At 35.3% G+C, this 13642-nt stretch overlaps 1 protein-coding gene across 3 annotated transcripts in view; it reads right to left on the reverse strand.

Moving 5' to 3' along the window:
• Window positions 1-13642, reverse strand: part of NCKAP1 (NCK associated protein 1) — a 101181-nt gene that overhangs the window by 19307 nt on the left and 68232 nt on the right. For all 3 annotated transcript variants that reach the window (XM_021703278.2, XM_044913686.1, XM_044913685.1), the window contains 3 exons: window positions 10897-11115; window positions 10593-10723; window positions 10213-10310 (listed from right to left, as the gene is read on the reverse strand). In XM_021703278.2, the coding sequence (XP_021558953.1) occupies window positions 10213-10310; window positions 10593-10723; window positions 10897-11115 (448 nt within the window). The remainder of the gene's footprint in view (window positions 1-10212; window positions 10311-10592; window positions 10724-10896; window positions 11116-13642) is intronic.

The raw sequence follows: 13642 nt of genomic DNA on the forward strand, positions 1-13642 counted from the left end.
TGGTAAGGATACTATAATCACTTTTTAGCTCCCATACCAGGCAATTTACAAACAATACCATTTACTTGATCTACACGAGAAAGGTGATATTCCAATTTTACAACTGAGGAAACTAAACTAAGGCTTGGAGAAATTAGATAACTAGCCCAAAGTTATAAAGATATTAAATAGTGGATTTTGGAATTTGAATTCAGATAGGTCTGATTTAAAATCCATGCTCTTAATCCCTAAAGAAATGGTTCCCGATTTTTAGTGTATTGGAACAATCTAGAGGGCTTATTAATTAAAACACACATTGCTGGGTCCCAGTCCCACAGGCTTTGATTTAGCAAGTTTGAGGCAGAACCAAAAACTGTGCATTGTTAACAAGTTCTGAGGTAATGCTTCTGCTGCTGATCTGAGGACCATACTTTAAGAACCATTACCCTAAAATATTTGTTTGCACATTATTCCTTACCAAAAAGAATGTTAATAATGTCTCTACTTAAAAATAGTTTATATATTTAAATTTTTTTTCTTTTCTCCCTCAATTGCACCCTAAAACAGAGCTCTCTAAACATTTAAAGCCATTGACTAATATCATTGGCAAATGGACTATAAGCTGGAAGTAATACTAGTGAATACATATCAGGTAAAACATATATGAAGAGTACTACAAATAAACTTGTTTGCAGTTAATAAGGAAGTGTTAAATTCTTGGCACAATTCATATTTAAATTTCCTACTTCATTTGAAAAAAAAAAAAGTCTTCTATGAAGAACTAGAAGAACTGATCTGTAAAATGCTAAAAACGATTCTTTTGGCAGGATTAGAAGGAGATATTGACTCAATGGGCACACCACCAAATGAAACACCTCAAGACTTTTAGTAGGAAAGAAGACTGGCTGTTTTCTTCTCCAGAGAGCAATGAACACGTTTTACCATGAGTATGCATGCACAGTGTTGACTATGTCTGACACATGATTTATTCACAATAATTAAATATAAAGAAGTTCTCCCTTTTTTCTGACAAAGAAACTTACTCTTTGAAACAAAAAGGTCCCCAAGCTAAAACAGGAACTGAAACAATGAATATCATTTTTAAGATACAAAGAAAATATGCACCCACATATTTAGTTTATGTCAATTTAGATTAAATATAAAAAACAGAAAAATAAAAGCTAAGAAGTTACAGAAATGATCTTAAAAGTATTATAATTCCCCCCAAACATTTTATGTACTAGTTTCATAAAGTTTATTTTTAGTAATTTCTACACCCAATGTGGGGCTCAAACTCACAACCCGAGATCAAGAGCCGCACACTCTTCCAAATGAACCAACCAGGTGCCCCTTTATTCACTAATTTAAAAAAAGACTAAAATGTGGGGCATCTGGCTAGCTCAGTTAGTAGGGCATGCGACTCTTAATCTCAGCGTCTTGAGTTCAAGCCCTACGCTGGGTGTGGAGCCTACTTGGGGAAAAAAAAAAAAAGACTAAAATGCGGTTAGAGGCATCAGCATATTCTAATGTGAAGAGTGTGAGTTACAATCTCTTCAGAGGGATATCTGGCAATATTAGAAAATAATTAGGTATCCATACCTTTTGATCCACTTCAGAAATTTTTCCTATGCTCAAATAAGTTTGTAAACTATATGGAAGTGCTGGTTAAATGTCGAGTATTTTACACATATGTCTAAACCTCTTCTTCCAGAAATTCACTAAAGTGAAAGGAAAAGAATAAAAAAGACTAAATCTACAAAAAAAAAAAAAAGAAAATATAGGAAACAAGCAAGACCAAATGAGAGATGTCAACAAACTTCTAGAAGATGGAAACTGGAGCAAAGAGTAAGTAGAGGTGAGAAGTGTGACCGGCAAATTCCAGCAAGGGAGATACAGTATTGAAAGCAAGTTGATGCATGTGTTAGGACCCAGGCAGAGCACAGAAGCTGTAGGCAGTAGCATAGAAAGAAAGAAACACTTGAAGATGAAAACAAGAAGGTTATTACATGTCTGTATGGGGGGTTGTTATACACCTCTTGCAATCTTAAGAAGTGATGCCAACAAGGACAACTCTAAAATCAGGAGCAAAAGTTGGCAGGACGGAGGGAGGGGGCAGAAAATGACCCAAGGCAGCCAGCCAGATGTATTAAACCTCCTACCTCCAACACTCCAATGATCTCCAAGAGACTTCCACTCTCTAGGGGAGGTTACTGTTTTTGAAATGACTGTAGGAATCATTTGAAACCTATGATGAAGATACCTTTCTCCAAAGAGTATTTGTTAGCTTCTGCCAAGCACTTTGGGGCACTACTAATCTAGGACCATCTTAATCCAGGTTTAAGACTATAGGTTCTTTGGACAAAAAGAGCAACAACAAAAGAGCTGGAGATCCTGGGGAGGAGCAAATCATTTCCAGTTCACGATTACCCTGAAGATATAACCCTTTGGGGTATCTGTATAAAGAGGGTGGAGAGGAATTTAAGCAGATTTCCCACTCTCCACTTTAGGCAGGCTTTGGATTTTACTACAGACCCCACTAGGTCATAAAACCTACTTTACTCTTACAAATGTTGCTTCTGGATCAGCAAATATCCTCAGGTCAAAAGTGGCTTCCAGTACTAGGCTTATGTCTCTGAGTTCCCACATTCTTCTTGATTTTGGCCTACCTTTTTAGCTTCTTTAAAAGAAGAATCTTTCTTTATATATCTTGCCACCTTTTTAAGCTGTCCTTAGGAGAAAAGATGGTCTAAACCTACCCTACCAATACTTGAAGCAAAAACCTATATGTTATTTTGTTTCTATAATTTCATAAATTAGGTCATTCTAAAGAAACTTTACAGGACATTAAAAAATGCAAAACAATCAGAATCATCACTGACAGACTGAGTACTTTAGGACATTTATCTCAATGAGACAGAATACTATACAATACATTAAACTTGTCTATATGAAACACCATTATATTATAAGATTGCTTATGTAATAAAATACAAGAATACACATGGAAGTATACCTCCGTACATAGAGGCTAAGAATACAAAGTCATAAATAACACATTCTCCAGTTTTTAATAATACACAAGTAGCTGAATCCAGATAAATGTGGATCACATCCTGGGGTTGTTAAAAAGGATCTCTAAGAAAATGGTCGTAAACTATCAATATTACCTTGATACCAAAACCAGATAAAGACTCCATAAAAAAAAAGAGAACTATAGGCCCATATTTTTGATGAACACAGATGCAAAAATCCTCAACAAAACACTAGCCAAGAGAATCCAACAACACATTACAAAAAATCATTCACCACGATCAAGTGAGATTTATGTCCAGTATGCAAAGGTGGTTCAATATTTGCAACTCAATCTATGTGGTACATCATATCAATAAGAGAAAGGATAAAAACCATACGATCATTTCAATAGATGCAGGAAAAGCATTTGACAAAGTACAACATCCATTCATGATAAAAACCCTCAACAAAGTAGGTTTAGAGGGAACACACCTCAACATAATAAAGGCCATATATGAAAAGCCCACAGTGAACATCATACTCAATGAGGAAAAACTGAGAGCTTTCCCGCTAAAGTCACGTACAAGATAAGGAAGTCCACTCACCACTTTTTTTTCAACATACTACTGGAAGTCTTAGCCACAGCAATCAGACAACAAAAAGAAATAAAAGGCATCCAAACTGGTTAAAAGAAATAAAAGGCATCCAAAGAATAAAACTCACTATTTGCAGACAGCATGACACTATATATAGAAAACCCTAAAGACTCCACTAAAACACTACTAGAACTGATAAAAGAGTTCAGTAAGGTCACAGGATACAAAATCAATGTAGAGAAATCCACTGCATTTCTATACGTGAATTATGAAGCAGCAGTAAGACAAATTAAGAAAACAATCCCATTTACAATTGCATCAAAAATAATAAGATACCTAGGACTAAGCCTAACCAAAGAGGTGAAAGATTTATACTCTGAAAATTATAAAACACCGGTAAAAAATTGAAGATGGGGCGCCTGAGTGGCTCAGTCAGTCAAGCATCCAACTCTTGGTTTCCGCTTAGGCATGATCTCAGGGTCTGGGATCGAGCCCCACATCGGGCTCCATGCTGAGCAGGGAGTCTGCTTGTCCCTCTCCCTCCACCAGTTCATGCTCTCTCTCTCTCTCAAATAAATAAAATTCTTAAAAAAAAAAAAAGAAATTGAAGACAACACAAAAATGGAAAGACACACCATGTTTATGGATTAGAAGAACAAATATTGTAAAAATGTCTATACTACCCAAAGCAATCCACATATTTAATGCAATCCCTGTCAAAATACCAACAGCATTTTTCACAGAACTAGAATAAACAATCCTAGAATTTATATGGAACTACAAAAGACCCCAAATTGCCAAAGCAATTTTGGAAAAAGAAAAGCAAAGCTGGAGGCATCACAATTCTAGACTTCAAGTTATATTACAAAGCTGTAGTGATCGAAACAGTATGGTATGGCAAAGAAACAGACACACAGATCAATGGAACAGAATGGAAAAATCCTTAAAACAGAACAGAAAACAAACCCACAACTATATGGTCAATTAATTTAACAAAGCAGGAAAGAATATCGAGTGGGAAAAAGACAATCTCTTCAACAAATGGTGTTGGGGAAACTGGAGAGCAACATGTGAAAGAATGAAACTGAACCACTTTCTTATACCATACACAAAAATAAATCCAAAATAGATTAAAGACCTCAACATGAGACATGAAACAATTAAAATCCTAAAGGAGACCACAGGCAGTCACCTCTTTGACATAGGATATAGCAGCTTCTTTCTAGTTATGTCTCCTGAGGCAAGGGAAACAAAAGCAAATATAAACTATTGGGACTACATCAAAATAAAAAGCTTCTGCACAGTGAAGGAAACAATCAACAAAACCAAAAGGCAACCTACTGAATGGGAGAAGATATTTGCAAATGACGTATCTAATAAAGGGTTGGTATCTAAAATATATAAAGAACTTAGAGGGGCGCCTGGGTGGCTCAGTCGTTAAGCGTCTGCCTTCGGCTCAGGTCATGATCCCAGGGTCCTGGGATCAAGCCCCGCATCGGGCTCCCCGCTTGGCGGGGAGTCTGCTTCTCCCTCTCCCCCTGCTTGTGTTCCCTCTCTCGCTGTGTAATAAATAAATAAAAATCTTTAAAAAAAATTAAATTAAATTAAAATAAAATATATAAAGAACTTATAGAAACCAACACCCAAAAAAACAAATAACACAATTAAAAATGGGCAAAAGAGCAGACATTTCTCCAAAAAATACAGACAGCCAACAGACACATGAAAAGATGCTCATCATCAAGGAAATGCAAACCAACACTACAATGATCTCACCTTACACCTGTCAGAATGGTTAAAACCAAAAACACAAGGGAGAAAGGGGAACCCTCTTGCACTGTTTGTGGGAATGTAAACTGGTGCAGGTGGCCACTCTGGAAATCAGTATGGAAGTTCCTTAAAAAAGTTAAAAATAGAACTACTCCATGATACAGTAATTGCACTACTAGATATTTACCCAAAAAATAAAAAAATACTAATTCAAAGGGATACATGTACCCCAATGTTTATAGCAGCATTTTCTACAATAGCCAAATTATGGAAACAGCCCAAATATCCATCAACTGATGAATGGATAAAGAAATTATGTTCTGTGTACACACACACACACACACACACACACACACACACACGGAATATTACTCAGTCACAAAAAAGAATGAAATCTTGACATTTGCGGGCGCCTGGGTGGCTCAGTTGGTTAAGCGACTGCCTTCGGCTCAGGTCATGATCTTGGAGTCCCGGGATCGAGTCCCACATCAGGCTCCCTGCTCAGCAGGGAGTCTGCTTCTCCCTCTGACCCTTCTCCCTCTCATGCTCTCTGTCTCTCATTCTCTTTCTCGCAAATAAATAAAATCTTAAAAAAAAAAATTAAAAAAAAAAAAAAAGAAATCTTGACATTTGCAATGATGTGGATGGAGCTAGAGAGTATTAGGCTAAGCAAAATAAGTCAATGAAAGACAAATACCACATGATTTCACTCATATGTGGAATTTAAGGAACAAAACAAATGAGCACGGGGAAAAAGAGAGAGAGGCAAACCAAGGAACAGACTCTTAACTACAGAGAACAAACTGATGGTGACCAGAGGGGAGGTGGGTGGGGATTAAGGTGTGTATTGGTTGTGATGAGCACCAGGTATTGTATGTAAGTGTTGAATCATTAAATTGTACACCTGAAATTAATATTACACTATATATTCACTAATGGAATTTAAATAAAAACTTAAAAAATAAAAAATATGCTAAAATCAAAAGTTTTAGAAAAAAATGTGTAGTATCCTACTCCATCTTGGTTTTGGAGTATATTATATTTAATGAGAAATCCAAGCTAATTCATACCCATGCATCTCAATTATTATGAATCTAACACAAAAAGTTTCTTTCGTCTAGGTTTTTCACTCAAGTTTAATATTATCAAATATTTAAGAGGATCCATCCAAGAAACAACACTCTTGAGTCAGAAAATTCACTAGCATTAAAAAAGAAGTCAATATTATTTATACTCTCATCAAAACTTTAAAATTTTAGTAACATTCAAGAAACAAAAATAGTCACTCCAAAATATAGACAGAAATGTTAAGACATAAGCTCCTCCCATTTCTTTTCAAGAATAAGAATGTACTTGATAACAATACTTAAGGACAGAGCTAAGAGAGTTAAGTTTATGAAGTATTACTAAAAGTATTACTAAAAGATTATGATAAAATCTGAACTCAAAAGCGATCTGGAAATAATGGACAGTATCTAACAAGATAAATTTTTAGAAGAACAACAACAATGTAACACTTAGGTCTAAAGAAAAAAAAATGTACAACATCTAAGATGTGGAGAACCATGGTTCAACGTCAGTATGTGAAAAGAAAGAAAATTTATGATTACAAGTTGACATGACAATATTAGTATAGCTACCAAAAGTGTTAACACAATCTTAAACTGTACTAGCAAGCATAGCATCCAGAATAGGTAAGTCCACCTTCACTAATCAGATCTCTAGCTGAAGTTTATTCTCGGTTCAAGGCACTATTATTTAAGGGTGACACAAACAATTTCAAAAGAATTTGTAGAGAAGAAAGAGAGACTAACATGAATATATTTCACATGGGGAAGACAAAGGCAATACACTACAAAAGTTTTTAAATATGTGAAGGGTAATCTTGCCAAAGGCAATCTCTACCTCGATGTTATAATGAAAACCTATCTGATCTTCCTGCATTAGATAAGTGTGGGTTAGATGATTGCTTAGATCCCTTTCATTTCTAAAAACAGTATAGCACAGTACTAGTATAAGCTCTAGGTCAAGACTGACTACACAGGCTCAAATTTTAGTTTCACCACTTTTAAGCATGTGAAACTGCACAAGTACTTAGTATTTCTTGGTTTTACTTTCCTAATTTGTAAAATAGGGACAATACTGGTTTTATGTGAGGAGCTCAGAAAAGTCCTGGGACAAAGTAAAGAGTCAAAATAGCTACCTATTTTTACTTCTGCATCCAACAAATACTTAGCAAGTACCTTCTATGTGTGGACACTAATTTTGTACCAAAGTTTTAAGAGAGTTTATAACTGAGTTTTTATTCTAATGACAGTGACATAAACAAATACATGACAAGAAAGGTCACAAGTAAGATACACAGAAACCTGAATAAAGAGAATAAAAAGTGATGCTTGCTCTTTTAGAAAGTGTGGTGAAGAAAGGATATTCTGATAACAAACACATTTGAAAAATACATGAATATTATGAGAAGGTTAGCTAAGACAATAGCTCAGTGAAGAGTATTTTGAGATAACAAGTAGGCCAACCAGGCTGGAGGAGTTAAGGAGGTGAGAAAAGTGAAAGGCCAGATCTTATAGGGGCTTGCCTTCCAGTACTGTTAAGGACATTAAATGCCTTTAAACTCTCATAGATATGGATACAGATATCTAAATAGGCTAATTTGTTTTATTACATGACTATTCAATCTACCACATTAAATGGCAAAGAAGCACTAAAAATAATTCTAGAAGTACTTATTATTCAGTCTGAAAAGTAAAATTCTTTTCTAGAATGCAAGAAAAAGAGTATCTTGTCATAATTCTTCTTTCATACTGAAAAGAACATAAGAAAGTATAATGAAGATGAGAAATTGGTCACCTAAGAACAAGAGGATAGAAAAGAGATCATGTATTTACAGGTGAATGAGTCTAATAAACAGCAGTGATTGCTTGTAAAGAACCAAAACTGTCATTGCAATGTTTATGCATTTAAAACTATATAAAGCATACAGTTTGTTATTTAAAACCCACATTATACAGTATCTAAAAGTTGACTTTTATACAAGAATTGTAGAACACTCTTTTGAAAAAGAACAGTAAGAGGATAATGGACATGATGAATACCAAGTAACATTTTACTCAATGCTTATTGTGGGTTAAGAACTACGCTCAGTACCTAACTGTTTGACATGTATTATCTCATATAATTATCTCTAAGTAAAAGCTTAGTGAGTTTAAACTTTACCCAAAGTCAAAGCTCTTAAATGAGAGGACTGAAATTCAGGGTAATTTCAGTCTTTAACTGTTTGAGTTCTTGGGGTGCCTTGGTGGCTCAGTCAGTTGAGAATCCAACTCTTGGTTTCGGCTTGTCTTGATCTCAGGGTCATGAGATTGAGCCCCGCAGAGGGCTCTGCACAGTGTGGAATCAGCTTGAGATTCTCTCCCTCTCCCTCTACCCCTCTCCCCACTCATGCACTCTCTCTCTAAAATAAAATAAACAACTTTAAAAAAAAGCTTGAGTTCTTAAACTTTTATTCATTCAGCAAAGTATTTCTCACCTTGCAGCAATCGACTTATCCTACATATCTGCTCAATTTTCAGTAAATCAGATTACCACATTTAAATCTCTAAGTGCTACATTTAAAATGCAAGCTACTTATCAGTGCTATAACCATATTCTTGGGAAATTAAAAATGCAAGGCACAAGTAACCACCAAAAAAATTTCACAAAGGGCACATTTTTTAATAACTTTTTTTAAGATTTTATTTTTAAATAATCTCTATACCCAACGTGGGGTTCAAGCTTACAACCCTGAGATCAAGAGCCTCACACTCCACCAACTGAGCTAGCTAGGTGTCCCTAAAAGGGCACATTTTAAAATATGCCTCATCTATTCTGTTCTTAAAGTTGGAAAGTTTTAGTGGCTCAAATTCAAATTCTTTCAAAAACTTGATAGCTATTATATACACAGACTCATTCAATATAAATCACCTTAACACTGGGATATTTCTAAAAGGATTTAAAAAAAAAGTCATTTAAAATGCCGTTGCTTCAGCTCTTTTACATCTTTAATAAAATGCTAAGCATTCTGTTTTTTTTTTTTTTTTTAAGATTTTATTTGACAGTGACAGAGGGAACATAAGCAGGGGGAGTGGGAGAGGGAGGAGCAGGTTTCCCGCTGAGCAGGGAGCCCGATGTGGGGCTTGATCCCACGACCCTGGGATCATGACCCGAGCTGAAGGCAGATGCTTAACGACTGAGCCACCCAGGCGCCCCAAAAAGCTAACTAAAGGCATATTTTTTATCCAGCTTAAAGGGCATGATAATTTAAAAGATTACTTAATAATAAAAAACAAAGAGCTTAGGGGTGCATAGCTGGCTCAGTTGATAGAGCATGTGACTCCTGATCTCCAGGTCATGAGTTTGAGCCCCACACTGGGCATGTAGAGATTACTCAGGGGGGAAAAAAAAAAAACCCAATGAGCCTAATAATGTCTGTAATATAATCTGTGGAAAGTAATACATTCAAACTACAAATTCAAATAAATGACTTTGGCTGGAATTTTGAACAGTCATTCAAAGAAAAGCATCACAGTAAACAGAATAAAAACATGACCAAAGGTCAAGAAATCGGGAGTTTTAGCCTCCTTTAGCAAGTCATTTCACCTCTCTACGCTCTCAGTTTTTTCATCTGTAAAAGAGACAGTACTAAATGAAAATGCTATTGAAAGGCCATGCTAGCTCTATAATTACATATGAGAACTTTCAGGTTGGATTAAAGTAATTAACATTCTAGGCTTACTGTTCATATTCTTGAAATGTTTTTCAGGAATTAGTGTTTCAAAGCTAAAACTGATATAGACTGTATTACCTTAAGTTCAGCAACTTGTGATGAAATATGCCACATAAGGCTCTCACTTAGGAACTTCATACCATATGGGCCTAGGAGTTCTGATAATGACCTCATTTCTGAAAGGAAATGTAATTAATTTTATACTTTGACAGAGCAAACACTTTAAGAAAATGAATATTAACATATTGGAATGTTCCATTATAGAAGCAAATTATTAATGCAAATATCCTGAGAAGTCTCCAGAATAAAAAAGGTAACACAAATGCACAGGTAAGTCTAAGATATAATGTATGATTATGCATTGAATGAATGTAATTGAGAGAAAATAGTCGTAACAATCAAAAGCCAAAGGAATCAAGGTTTCTTCACTCTATAAAACATGTCATAGTTTTATTCACCTGATATGTCAGAATATTCCTCTGCATTGAATGTTAATTCATTTTCTGTAGGTAAGTTCACAAATGCTTTCATTGCAGGGAAATAAGCTATATGACCATTGCTGACTTGTCTTAACAAAGTTTCCAAATACCTAAGGAGAAAAAGTAAATTTATAAAAAGGAGAAATTAAGTCAAAATTTACTATGGTATACATTCCTGTGTAAGTTGACTGATAACAAAAATGAGCACTTATTGATAAAAAATAACTGAAGCAGTTCATGACAAAGTAACTTTTTATCACTCCAGATTTCTAAATGTGCTTACCAATTTGTATATAGACTTGTAATGGTGGGTTCTCCATGACTGTCTAAATGTTGTGTTTGTTGAAGAAGAACATTATTAAATACTCTCGTAATATCAATTTGCACATAGTTTTCTATTGACTGCAGTACAGTCATGTATGCTCTTACACTTGTTAGAAGCTCTGACGGTTTTGCAATTTCCTGTGTGGCTTGATTATACATAGTCATTCCAACAATTGACCTGGGGAGTGGGGAATAAAAGAACTGATTTTGCCATTTATGTAAATAGGCCATTCAACCTACTGATATCTAATATTAAATAAGCAATAACATTATTTTTAAATACAATTTGTTACAAAGCCATGAAATTACTGTCATTATCTTCCAAAGAAACAACCTTAAAAAAAGAATGAACACCTAAAAGCTACAATAAAGTAGAAATATGATTAAATATGATTGAAAAATTCTAATTCAATATTAAAAATGATTTAACAATAAAGATGGTTTTAAAAATTCCTTTAGGGGCGCCTGGGTGGCTCAGTCATTAAGCTAATGCCTTCGGCTCAGGTCATGGTCCCAGGGTCCTGGGATGGAGTCCCACACCAGGCTCCCTGCTCGGTGGGAAGGCTGCTTCTCCCTCTCTCACTCCCCCTGCTTGTGTTCCCTCTCTCACTATGCCTCTCTGTCAAATAAATAAATAAGGGGTGCCTGGGTGGCTCAGTCATTAAGCGTCTGCCTTCGGCTCAGGTCATGATCCCAGGGTCCTGGGATGGAGCCCCGCATGGGGCTTCCTGCTCAGCGGGAAGCCTGCTTCTCCCTCTCCCACTCCCCCTGCTTGTGTTCCGTCTCTCTCTGTCAAATAAATAAAATCTTTAAAATAAATAAATAAATAAAATTTTTAAAAAATTCCTTTAACAGGATACACCGTCTGTAGCAAGTAAAATGGACTATCTAATCCATAGCTCAAATTCACCTGGCACTATTACGTGCTGGTAGTTTTTTTTGTTTTTTTTTTTTTGGCTTTATACTGATCATCCTAATATTTAATAACCCTACGATGTAGTTATTATCACCACCATTTCACAGATTAAAAAAACAAAAAACTAAGGCTCAGAACTCAAGTAAATGATAAAGTTCACTCTGTCTGGAAGTAGCAGATCTAGGGTTTGAGCCCACATCTGCCCGGCAGTGCTGCCACTCAACAAAATGCATGACAGTCAAAACAAGGCAACAAACAAAAACTTTATTGTTTTTTAATCATTTGTAGCACATAAAACACAGATCTGTTATGTTTATATCCCAATAAACTATAAGCCTAAGAGGAAACACAAATTTTGAAAATACTTTCCTACCTGATCTTTTCCTACATTGGCCTTCCCTATCTTACCATCTTTAAAACCCCCTAAGCTTTAGATTTGTAAAGATCTTAAACTTGTATTTGTAAGGATAAATCTTTAAAGACGATGACAAATCCCATCAATAGAAATAATCCCAGAAGACCAACTCAAGGCAATAACTGCTATCTTTGTATATAACCCCTAAAATCCTAAGATTGTGCTCAAGTGATCAGCAAAAATCAACCAACTAATACAAGCTATTTGTTTTGGCATAAAAATCTTTCCCAGGTAAACAAGTTTACAGCCTTGCCTTGATCCTGATAACTAAGTAGATGTTTTGTCAAAAGAACATCTGTTTCTCTATGGATTAACAGACCAGACTACATACAGAAGGAAAACAAGGGAGCTGTAAAGTGAACCCTATCTTCCACCCACCACTCTTAACAACCCCCACCGAGTTGAGAATAATAAATACCAGAGTGCATAATATCCCTTTGGTCTAAATACTATTCTGGGTTTCACTGTCAGGATGCCTGCCTTACTAAAGGAAAGCAAAAGACAGTCTTTGTTTAACACCTGACTAGGCAACTGATGATTTAACACACAATTTAGTGCCCACTTATATATTCTCCTATTTTGTTCTCTAATTGTTGTAGTCTTCTCACAGACTGTAGCTCTAAACTTTATACTATTTCATTACTACTTATAGTACTTAACACAATGTCAAGCATATGGTGCAAATACTACTTGTTAATGACTACAAAACTTTGAAAAATCCTTGGCTAAATTTTGTTTTATAAATTGTTCTAAGGCGTTCCAAGAAAAACTTCTCAAATCAATCTATATTTTCTTTAATAAGTGTGTAACTTTAGAAAAAAGGTTGAAGCAATATTTATAAAATTGAAAGGTTTCTGATATCACATGTAGTATGATTTCAAGAAACATATAAGACTTATAACACTCTAATTAGGAATGCCTCAAGAGTCTAGAATTCTACTGGCTTAAGAGCATACATTTGAATTCAGAAAAGATAAGAATTCACTAGTTCTGATGTTTTCAAACATTTAACTGTAACCAACTAAAAGATTTGTATCTGGCATACATACATATATGTAAGTGAAGAGTTTCATGAAGCAGTATTTATATTCACCACATGCAGTGCATGGATTTTTCCTACTCTTCCCTGTTTCTTTTCCTTCCCTGCCTCTTCTTTCTTTTTTTAAATGCTGACTACAACCTTCTACACTGATTTCATGACCCTATTTGGTTGCTACCTGTCAGCTGAAATACACTGATTTGCTCCAATCTTCCCATTTTGCTTATAAGGAACCTAAGGCTCACAGAGATTAACTGGCTTGTCCAGTGTTACGACTAGTTAATAACAAGTATGGGACAAGAATCTGGATAATTTAAGTAATTGCCAGTCCACTA

The sequence above is a fragment of the Neomonachus schauinslandi genome, chromosome 3 (genome assembly GCF_002201575.2).
Source record: "Neomonachus schauinslandi chromosome 3, ASM220157v2, whole genome shotgun sequence".
In the NCBI taxonomy this organism is placed as follows: Eukaryota; Metazoa; Chordata; class Mammalia; order Carnivora; family Phocidae; genus Neomonachus; species Neomonachus schauinslandi.